The 12632-nt window shown below is 33.6% G+C and overlaps 1 protein-coding gene across 1 annotated transcript in view; it reads left to right on the forward strand.

Moving 5' to 3' along the window:
* Ttd14 (TRPL translocation defect 14) overlaps positions 1-12632 on the forward strand; it is a 180134-nt gene extending 167502 nt beyond the window's left edge. Inside the window, 1 exon segment of the mRNA XM_071590524.1 lies at positions 11675-12632. Within this exon segment, the coding sequence (XP_071446625.1) occupies positions 11675-11751 (77 nt within the window). The 3' untranslated portion in view covers positions 11752-12632.

Raw genomic sequence — 12632 nt, forward strand, 5'->3', positions numbered from 1 at the left:
AAAAATAGGGAGCCCAGAAGTAGGTGTTAAAGAAATTCAGACCAAGAACATTATTTCTCTTGAATACATCACCTTTCTATAGTCACAGTGATGGCTTAAATTTTGATGTTGGGTCACACATTGGTAAGAGTTTGCCAATAACTCATCCCTTCTTTAGATCAGGCTTCTTTTTTTCATGCACTTCCAATTGTTCCTTCTTGTTTGCTCTTGAGAGCTGCTATAGTAATGGTTCATTGCTATATTTTTCAATGTTGCAATACTTAGCAATCATGAGTCAAATGGACATAATATTCAATAATTGAATGATATTGTGCCAATTTCTCGTTTGAATTGCCATAAGTCTTCCCAGAAGCTTTTATAATTCTGACCCATTAAAGTAATAGTATCCTTTAATAGAAAAAATCATTCTGTTATTAATCAGTACATTTTCTTTCATACTTTTGCCCTAAATATTCTTTTCTCCCATAATTACTCTTTCTGATCTTAGGAGAATGTTGTTTTGGACCTTTTGGATAAGGCAGATGCACTTGCCAGAATGTTACAAATGGGAAAGAAGTTATAGGATCTTTACAAATATCCACTGTCATCTTACACTTTCAAATAAGATTTTCTTTCTCCTGATCCCAGTAAAACCCATGTTAGTTGGCAAGTGCGGATTTGGAAGGAGCTCATTTTCCTAAGGTACCTGAAGTTAGAAACAAATTCAAAAGAGATAATTGGTGAAGAAAAGTTCCTCACCTTCTTCACTATTCCTTTGTCTTTGCCAAGGTTTTTCTACTTCCTGTAAAATAAGGCCTAATGGCATTGGAACCTTTTTGAAACAAGCCTCTTATATGTTTTTGTAGCATACTATCTACATGTATTACGCTATTACCTGGAGGTGTATGACTGCAAATGAGCATTGAACAAACACTTGGGCACATGAAATCAAATCAATGACCAGGAATTTCCAATGTCATATTAATGCAAACTCAGGGTTTTGTAATCCAAAAATCACATTATGAGTTGTCTACTTCTTTGGGGTGAAATGAACCCAAGAATGGTATTGGAAGAGGCTAATAGTGCTTGATGGAAATGCATTGAGGTCATCACAATTGGAATCATCCTGACTAGATAAGGCAAGATAATATTCATCAGTATGAAATGGCTGAGTAACTTTCTGGTGAATCACATTCAACAGATATATTTCTCTCTTCACGGTGGTTGTTTCATGCATTTCATTTGGTTGTTTCTTATTATTCTTCGCCACAGTTCCTATGATCATGAAGAAATTATTGCAAACTGTACCCCTGTCAAATTTTTAGCTTATACTTGTTGAAAATTGAAATATTGACTGGACACCCTTGTCTGGCAGGTAACAAGTGCCATTTGCCCTTTTGAGTCTGTAGATACTGAAAACAAAGCTAGCAGACTAACAATAGTAATATTCGATGTGTCCAGTAACTTATTTTTGATTGATACTGAATATGTAGGTTTTATTATCAATTGGTAAACTGTATAAATATCATGATTCCAGGAGATATCTTTTGTGAAGCTTCATTGCCATCATGGATAGTTGCTCTCTGGATTTTATAATTTTCTGAACCTGTTTATTGGATCTTATTCTACACATAATTTTGATCTGTAAACGTTTATCAAATTAACTAGAAACAGTTTGTTTTTATATTCAATGAAGGTTGATGACACTTTTTCTTATGATATTTGTGTATTACACTGTTTTAACTCAATCATTAAACTTAATTTGGTTATAGTAATCCATTTATACATTGGAAAATAACAATCATACTAAAACATCTTTTATAACAACATTTTTCCATCTTCAGGCAATAAAGAACTACAAAAGATTTAAGCTGAGAGCTTGAACTGCAGTATCTATATGTGACAGTGGATATACTTTTTATGATATACTAAAAGTGAAAGGTGAATAATTTCATTGTAGTCATCGGCTGTATTAACATTAAAATTTTAAATGTGTAGATAATGATGCATTTCATGTAGAATTATTAACCTAAAATTATAAAAATATTACTGAGGAGTAAGGTAGACCTTGCAGGTACATTTTTAAGATGTTGGCATTTTATCAGATGCATGAATTTTTGTTCTGATTTGCATGACAATGTGAGAGCAGAAGCTTATTTAGAACATGCAAAAATGTGTCAAATTGAATCAGGTTTTAGTTATAGCTTAGGCTAAATTAATTTTTTTGGAAGGCTATTATTTTGGGCAGTTGCTTATACCAAGTTTTTTTGTTTCATTGATCCTGGGTATTAGAACTGATTTTTGTGTGGTTTATTCGGAACTGTTTTGATCTTTTTAAATTAAATTAGAGTAAAATACAAATAGTGAATGTTGCATAATGAGCCCTGTTATGTGATCTAACATTTAGTGAGTCTAGAATATCAGCTAGCCAAAGATAGGCGAGGTTTTGAATTTGATATTTATTGTGAATGTACTGATGTGTGTGAATGGATATACCCATCACTGTGGGGAATTCAATGTCCAGCTAAATGAGGCTTTTCAAGATCAATGAAGGAAATGAATCAGGAGTTATGTTAAGTGAAATAGATATTGGTACATATGACAGTGGCAAAGTAGGTAGAAGTAATCATGCAAAAATGCAGAGTGCATTTAAGTAAACGCTCATAGTTAGCAGTTTAAAACCAGCCTCAAACCATAAAATTGTCACATGATTATTTTCACTCTAGTTGCCTATATCCAGGGGAAAAGTGACCCAGTGGGATACTGATAGTGTCCTGGTGGGCCATATTGTGAAGGGTTGAAATACTTTATACATCCCAGTGTAAATAAGTTGAGATACAGGCCAGAGTCAAATAATTTCCTGAGCCTATTTAGACTGTCAGTGTACCCTAGCCTGTGTCATCTATATTCTCTAGAAAATCATTTCTATAGAATGTGAGCATTGTAGGTTTTGCATACTTTTGAAGATATCAGGGCTTCCAATGATGTGCAACTATGGATTCATGGGTAGTGTCTTCTATTGAGAAAGGTGGGGAAACCATGTGAGTGGCCTGGGTTCCTTGGAATCATCATCCTGTGGTGATTTTTTACCTGGCTGGGTTACCAGATGATATTAGTTATCCCATATAGTATTTTGTCTTTGCTATTAATAAAATAAATAAAATATCTAATGCAGAAAGGTTCAAACTTAATTATAAATTATTTAATTAATGTTTTAGCATGATATGACAAGTGAAGTGACAAATACTGAAGCCCAAGGCCGAGGAAAACCAAAATAGGCTGGAATTGAATACATGATTTCTGAATCAGGAGGTGAGATTAATGCTGCTCTGCTGCCACTGAGTTTTGTAATGATTTCCCCTCTTTGCAACCCTGGTGTCACTTCCACGTCATCACAGGACACTTGTTCAGACTATTAAAGCAGACACAATACTAACAGTCTTTCTGTTGGTACTTCTACCAAAGGCAGTACCTAAAAGACACTGCTTGTTCCAGGAAGACTTATTCAGGCTTTTGTAGCATTGATGGGTGCCCTGTGAAAACATGGGAGTGTTTAGACTGGTGCAGGAAAGGGGATATCAATTTGTAAGATTTATCCATAGAGGAAATAGCTATCTGTATTCATGGTATGGTACAAAATTCCATTGAATGCTGATGCGACCCTAAAAACTTTTATCTCTCATGTGGTTCTCCCTGTATGTATGCTCTGCAGTTGTGTATCATTGGTATTCTAGCCTTATTTCAATCGTACACTTGATGTATACCTGGTGGTTCTGAGCAATAGAGGCTAAAAGGTGCACAGCCAAAGTTTGCTTTGAGTCAACATGTAATGATTACAAGGTACTTTGTCGAACCTAAAGAAAACTAGAATGGCACATTATACTGAATAATGTGGCTTATGTATGAATAATAGAATTAGTTTGAAGGAAATTAGGGATAAAATTTGTCTTTTTATTGTCTGGCACTCTACTGGTTTGAATGAGGTCAATTTTAACATACTGCATTCTTACTGCCAAGAAGATGCTGCTGCATCTTATCAATGGGTGTGTGATATCATTGAATGAAATATTCATTGTCATGGTTCAAGGACAAGCAAAGGGACAGTCAAAATGACTATTAGCAAAACTTGAATTACTGTCTTTGCAACTATCCTTTAAAATGTCAAATTTCAATGCTGTCACTATCAATTTTTCATTAACAATGGCTTTCTTTGATAGCAATGAAAGAAAATGGTAAAGTAACTCAACAGCATGGCGATATTGATGGTTCGATGGCTACAGTACAAAATATCAATGTTAATGTCAGCATTGACTCATTTTCAAAGGCAAATGATTGTTGAATATGAATGGGAATGTTTGACTGCAGAACAGCCCTAGCACCCTTGTTGACAAATGTTTGAGCACCTATTTTTCCATACCTTGATGGTCAAAATGGTGAGATGCCTTTGCTTCACCAATAAAAGAATACTTGAGAATATAGGCTCAAAATTTGTACACTCAAAATGTGTTTTATATCAAAAAAATTTTTATATTGCATGCTTTTATATTTTAGTGGCTGCAGGGTCAACTTTACATAAAAATATCATAACTTAGTGGCAAAAGAAATAACATGACCAAAACAGCAAAAAAATTGTAGACACTTCATTAATTTCTCAGTGAAGGCAATTATCATGCTTTTATATTTTAGAGGCTGCAGGGTCAACTTTACATAAAAATATCATAACTTAGTGGCAAAAGAAATAACATGACTAAAACAGCAAAAAAATTGTAGACACTTCATTAATTTCTCAGTGAAGGCAATTATCAACTTTTTAAAGAGTAACTTGACTGATAATTTGGCAAGTATATCTTTCTGTACACTCTTGCTTAGTCTATTCTTTTGTTATTGACAAGTAAGTTTCAGTGAATGAAGTTGAATGAAGAAGAACAAAGTTGCAAATGATTTAAAGTGGATGCTAAAAAAGTCAATGATGGTTCATTAATTTTTCTTTGACATTTTGAGTGAATTTTCATAAGCTATTTCACACTTTAGCTTAAGATAATATCTATGCTGACTGCCCACCATTTCTCATTTGAATATGAAGTTGAATGAGTGACTTACATGCCATTAAAAAATTGTGAAGTTTTAAGTTAAGTTCATGATGCACTGCAGCTGGATTAAATGAATCAAAAGTTAAAACTTAATTGAAAATTATTTTAAAATTGGGAGTTTTTGTTCTAAGGCAGGCATCAGAAAACTTTTGTATGACACTTGATGAATGGCAAGCGTACCCATGTTTCTATTCTGAATGATTTTTACATAAATGTCATTAGTGCTACCGAAATAATAATTTAAGCCAAAATAAGTTTAACGTAACGTAAAAATATTTCCCTAAAAGCTTAAGGGAGACCCTCTCATTTATAGGTGTGTCTGTTGAGAGCTTCTTACCAGCATTTCTCAACAAATAGAGGAATTGGATGAATTTATGTGGGCTAGTCTTTATGGAAATGCTACATAGCTAAAATAAAATGACTTTGTGGCTAATAATTCCTAAAAATTTATTTCACAACTGAGTATGATAGGTAACTAGCATTTTCAAAAGCAGCATTTAAAGGAGTGAGAAACTAGATGAGAAATGGAGAAACAAGGGATATAGAAAGGCATTCTCTCAATGGGAAAAACAATTTTGTAATTAGTACCATTTACCTTAACTCTAGGTAGGGAAGATATAGAAAGTAATGAAACATGCAGCTGCCCAACATCATTTGCTAAAACAAGCAATTAAGAGTTTGAATTTATTCATCTTTCAAATTCTAGTCTACCACATTTTGATGATAATGATAGTCTCATAGCTCTTGTCTTATATCCCTTTTTCTGGTAAGTTATTTTTTGTCCCTTGTCCTTGGAATGGAACCTTCTCTTGCGGGGTGCTCCAACTGATTTATTGATTAGCAAAGCACATCCAATAAATCTGGCTCTGCTTTTCCAAAGATTCTATTTCTCTGGTATTTTTTATACTTACTCAATTGCCATTTAATCTTCTTGGTCTTCAGTATTCACCTCCAGCACCAAATTTCAGTATATCAATGTATTCTATGGTATCAGGCTCAACTGTGTGGAATTTCATGTTAGAAAGAACAAATACAAAACTTTTGAACCTCAATAGAAAATGTATTTAGGGACAAACAGGTTTTTTTGCATGGTCAACAATGTTTTGTACATTTTTTCAAAATACTTGGGCTAATATAGTCACTGGATGAGCCCAAATATTCAGCGAAAAGGTACATACCATTGACTATTTGATAAACTCTAGGTTTACTTGAATATATTTTCGGTGGAGCCTTCAAATTTTTGCATTTGTCCTTGCATTCTCTTAATTTCCTCTAATCTGCTTTTCTAGTAAATCATGTCTCTGATGCATATCGTGCCAAACTTCACTAAAATATTTGACTCTTTGTAATGAATGCCTTATTAGCTTGAGATATTGTGTGTGATGCCTATCAATAATTTTCCTTCCCACAATATGTTGCCTCTTCATTTCATTCAAAGTACTCAACGTAATGAAGGTTGATTTTGAGCAGTTACTAATGGCAAGCATTATTATTATTATTAATTTTTATTTGCCCAGAGATTATAATACAAAAATATCAGGTGGGTGGTGTATGTACATAATATAAGGTACGTCAAAAAGGAGTAAAGAAGGTTCAATTGTACGTTAAAAAATGGTGCTCACAGTTACATAATATTTGACACAAACCCATGAGCATTGACTGTAACATGCACATGAAATATCAATTTAGAAAAATCATTGATATGAACTAGGCTATGACCATTGCTATAAACTAAGAGTATGAACTTACTTCATGAATATTGTTGAGATAATCGTCAACCAAGTAGAACATATTATGTTGTGGATATCTTTTTAATTTATGCCTGAATGCAGTAGTTTGCTTAGTATCCTTTATAATTTTGGATAGTTGGTTATATATAATTGGATGCCCATTTAATTGGGTCCTAATTTCAATAATTTAGTTCATATGTTCCAATAATGGATGTTGTGCCTTCCTCTGGTGTGATGATGATGATGATAGGCAGATTTAAGAGAATAGTTGCCAATTTTTTATATGCAGAAGTAAAAACATAATGCAGATGCACAGGAGTGGTAACAAATTTAATTAATGGAAAATAGACCTTGATGGAGCTATGTGAGTTTTCCAGTTACTATTCAAATTGCTTTTTTCAAAGATGGTTAGAGAAATAGCAGCTGATCCCCATAATATTATACGATAGGTTATATTTGAATACATTTCACCATAGTATAAATTGAGTAGGACAGTTTTGCTTGTAGTCTCATACAGGTGTCCTAATAAATAGCAAGTTTACTGAGCTTATCAATGCAATAATTTCGGAATCCCGGTCAAGGTGAATGATTTTTACACTCTGAAATTATTGCATTGAAATGAATATTAGGGGACGACTCCATTAAAAGTTACTGTTGTGGCATCTCCCACAGTTTCTTTGGAAAAGCTGAGCTTATGTTGAAGGAGTTTCACGTGCATACCCCAAGAAATATTTGCTCACAGAGAAATACCTAGAAATTTACATTCTGTCACATGCTCAATTGATTGGTCATTAATTTTTACCTGAAGATTGTCGCATTCTTATTATCTGTGAATTATACTATTTTACTTTCATTTACATTGTAATAAGTTGTAGACTTCACAACATACCACTTGTTTATTGTAAGTGTGACCGACTGGTTTTTTGACAAGGCTGGTCTGTTTGTGTTTATATTATTACATTAGCATCATCAGCATACAACACAGGCATTATTCCTTCATAATTCTTTAAGCGGTTAGGTAGGTCATTGATATGTATCAGGAAAAGGAGTGGCCCAAGGGTTGAGTCTTGTGGAATGCCTTTGTAAACTTGATATACTTCAGATGAATATTTTAACCCATCTGCTGACAACACTACTTTCTGAGTGTGATTGAGAAAATAGGAATTCTTCCAATTTAGAGGAATTCCTCTAATTCCTATTCTATTGAGTTTAATTAGTAGTCTAGTGTGTTTTACATTACCAAAAGCCTTTGACAAATCAAAAACATACCAAGAGTTTTATTTAGCATTTAATGAATTAAGTATGCTGTCGATTGCCTGGCATTTGGCAGTTGTAGTAGAACTTTCAGGTCTAAATCCTTGCTGAGAATTGGAAAGTAGGAAGTTTTTTCATGACAAGATGCTATTTGCATATACATGGCCTTTTCAAATATTTTAGCAAATGTATTTCAGATGGCTGTTGGTCTATAGTTTAAATCATTAGCATGGCGACAGTTTTGATGTATGGGCGCTACTTTTCATTTTTTTACTTGTGATGAGAAAATTCCTTGCATCAAAGATTCATTAATTAAAAATAAAAGGGGTGTTTTTATGGCTTCAAAGCAATGATTAACAACTTTAACAGGAATTTCAACAGGGCCAGTACTGTATTTGTTTCTGAGAGGGGAGACAATAGTTTTCAGATTGGTTTCAGAACAGTGCTTGGCAAACATTGGCTATGGTGCATTTGCAAAAAGTACAGTATCTTGAGAAGTATTTGGGCAAGGAGCTGATATGTAGCATTTGCTAAATTTATTAGCTAGAGATGAGTAGCTTATGGCAGTGTTACGTTCAGGGTTACTTGCTAAGTTTTGGGAGAGTGAGTTGTGGATTGTTCATTGCTCTATATATCATGTGAACTTGCTTGTTTGCCCTACATCATTTCATTCAGTTCTATCCTACTTAATGGCTCTGAAAAGCTTATTCCCTTCTTTCTTTTTCACCACTTACATTGCATTCTCCTTTTTACTATGACCATCAACATCCCACTACCTCTCAATATTTTCTCCACCTGTAGTTCTTGTTTGTCGAATTTCAACCTGCAACTTTCACTTCTTCCACCATATTTTAAATTTTGACATCAGTCTTCGCCTCTGTTCAACTTAATTTATCCTTTCCTATCTGCACTCACATCTCAAAAGCATCCTATCTATTATATGCTCATCCCTTTGTGTTGAAGACCAGATTTTGGATCCCTACATTGATATGCTCCATACCAATAAGGGTTACTAAACTCTCCTTCACACCTTCATTTAGAGTACTGGTCATCAATTCCTGACCCTTAAATATTAAGTATGAATCTCTTTCCTTCTAATGATGTGAGATTACTCTATTTGTCTTTTCATGCTAAATGTCATTTCTCATAGTGATTTTTGTATATCTTCCTAGAGTTACTTCTTTGGTAGAAAAATGAAATATTCTACCAGTTTTAATTCCTCTCCTTGTGATGAAACATCTTTCTTTAGCTTATCTCATCCTTACATTAGGATTTTAGTTTTCTATAAAGTGATTTTTATGTCAAACCCTATAAGTGCTTATTTCATGATGCTTATGGCACTAGTGTTCATGATACTCTATGCTGTAATTGCAATATCATCTGTAAACTGGAGATTTTTAAATCATTCCCTATCCACCTTGATTCCTTCGAATATTATCGTTTGTATTTTAAGATTACATGCCCGAGGGCCCAGATTTGAGTCCTTATTGGTTTTTTTTTTAAATATTTGTGACAAACTCATCATATGTATTTGGCTATCAGACTGTCTCAGCTACCAAGTTGGAAGAGCTTCCCTAGAAAACTCTCAATTTAACATTATAACACTGTATTTCATGCCTATCTTTATTTATCCACTATCATTCCATATTGTTTTTGAAGTTTTGAGGATTTATTATGTATTTTTTTTTACTTGTCTCAAAGACGTGAAATTTATTTGCATAGCAACACTGGCTGTAGCAACCAATGATACCATTGGCATACGTGTTCAATTTATTGGATGTTGTCTTAATTGGATTCTCGTTTATGTGGAAGGCATCATAGTAGTAGTTTTTAAGGGAGGCAACCGACAGCTAAGGTTATTTGCACCATTAGGGATTGATGGGAAAGGAAGGCTGGAGAGATATCCAGCGTTGGTATTAGCCTACTCTTGTCGAAAGACACCAAGGGGGCCGCAGTTGACTGTCCCATCGGACGGACGTCATACTCACTTGAATGTTCTCCACAAAGCACCTCAAATAGAGATAGAGCAACATATTGTAGTGAGGGAGGCTTACATATTTCAATCCTGGAGTGAATTTTCTCAGCTCCCATGAGGTGCAAATGTTAGTGGTAGTAGAAAATTCTCCTAGGGCTTAGGATCGACTGACTCGTTCACATGAAACCCTTCTCCATATGTCCTGCAGTAAGACCCTGGAGGACTGATGTGGAGAATTTCAGGGTAGTGCATCAGGACAATTACTGGGAGTGAGCAATTGTAAACTAAATGTCCACTCATGCTTGATATATTTTTATTTTCATAGTTATTTATGATGGACCAACCTCATTTACTTTACTGTGTAAGAAGTCACCTCCTTCTAAAACATGGCTTTCCTTTTATTCTGATCATGAAAGAACTTCATTACTCAGAATACTTGATTGTTTAAACACTTTTGTGCTAAGGTTGAGAAATTAGACGAAGCACTTATGCACTGTAGCTTCCTATGCATGTGAAGGTTTAAGGTATTTGGTAGCTGAAAATAAAGATACTTATTTTAAAATGTGATTATCTGCAACCAGTTCGCAAAAAATACATATAAATTCTGAAATGAACTTTCTCTTCTCATTATGCTCAGAGCCATGCCAAGTTAGAGTGCCATCAAGGTGAGGATTTGTAATGTTGCTTCACCTGTATATTCATGAGACATAAAAATCTACAAATAATAATATCATATATTTATATATATATGCATGAATACATATATACAAACACACACTCATTGAGAATCTTCAATGATCATTCAAATAGATTTTAATGAACCATTAAAATAAGATAAGTGACCTAAATTGATGCAGTTTTGAACCTTGGAACACCAGGATTTCCAATTCTTGTTTGCTGGGCTGTAGGAAATGCTGTTCTTACGTAGCACTTTTTCATGAATTTAATCTGGTTTCTCTTTTCAATGTCAATAAACCTAAGGATGGTGTAATAATAGGTACTCGTGTATCTCATTCAACTCTTGGGAAGTGTGAAAAGGGATGAAAAATGAGAAATATATGTATGTAATAGTGTATGTAATTTGGTAGTAATTAAGAAAGTAATACTTTTTTCAGTTGCCAAATGGCATCGCCTAAAAGAACACAATGTTGTTTAATTGGCAGCTATCACTGACTAAATCATCCCTTATGTTTATTTTTATGGGAATACATGCAAAAATATTTCATGAAATAATTTATTTGAGGCATTTTATTGATGTAGTGAATCAGAAAAAGCAAATCATGTTGAGGTTATGCACAATTAGAGTAATACGTAGGTGCCATTGCAATGGAAGCACATCAAATATAGCGAAGTAAATATTTATACATTAACATTTCCCATTTGTGCACCATATTTTTTCTGGTGTTACTGATTTATAGCTCATTTATGTATTTAAATGATAATACAATAATATGTGAAATACGAAAGTACTTAATAGAAGTTAGTTTATGCGTAGTTTAATGTTTGGCAGTGTTAGTGATAATGCTGTGGATAGCTTAGTGCTTCAGTATCATAGAAAGTTATACACGAGTTTAAAGGGTGATCATAAAAATTTTTAGTTAATCTGTTGCAATTTAATATACTTACAATTATTCTTTTCTTTGCAGCAGCTGATGATGAAACTAATGGGGCAGAAATACAGAATTCGAGGCCTAATGGTGAACCCATTGCCAATGGTCTTTGAAAATAGATGATTTTTATCTAACTTCATATGTTAATTTTGAGCTACTTCTGTGAAAGTGTATTCTTTATAGTATATTTTACAATTAAGCGAAGGTTTCTTATTGAAACTTAATTTTTTTATGGTTGACAAAGAATTGCCGTTTCTCTAAAATGTCTTTCACTGCTAATACCTGTAATTAGCTGCTGAATAACTTATTTGACTAAAATTAAATGGCTCCAATCACCAAGCAATCATTAGTTTTAAATGTATAAAATTATGTTAATACAAGTGTAAGAGATGGTGCTTTAGGTCACATAAAATGTGAAAGGAAATATTTTCAAGATATGAAATGTTGTCTTAAGTGATTGTTAGAAATGTATTTTGCAACATTTACTCTACGACTGTTCTCTGATAAGTTTATGACAGAGCTTTCAAATTACATGGAAAGGCATACTGTTGCACCACCTGCATATAATATGCAATTAACTTAATTCAGATAGTCATTACCTCCAGTATTATTTTATTTATCACTCTGCTCATAACTTGATGCCGAAATAGTTTTGTATTTGCTCCAAATAGACATAGTTTTCTTTAACTACCTGACTTATGTTAACTAATCTTGTGTTAGTATGTTAAACATTAGAACATTTTAATGTTCAAATCCACCTGCCAACATATTTTTCCAGTGAAATTATATGTATACACTCGCTGCTATGAAGCTATGTTACAATAGGCACATGGGTACCTGCTAGTGAAAAACAAAGTGTATAGTTACATGTGTTCAGTGTCAACCACTCCTACAATGACAAGCCAATCAGCTTATCAGTACTTTAATTTTAATGTACTTAATATGATGTAAAGCTATTTATAACAGGTGAGATAAAATCTTCTACATTTCTCAA

The sequence above is a fragment of the Hetaerina americana genome, unplaced genomic scaffold, assembly GCF_022747635.1.
Source record: "Hetaerina americana unplaced genomic scaffold, ioHetAmer1.1.p SCAF_4, whole genome shotgun sequence".
NCBI lineage: Eukaryota > Metazoa > Arthropoda > Insecta > Odonata > Calopterygidae > Hetaerina > Hetaerina americana.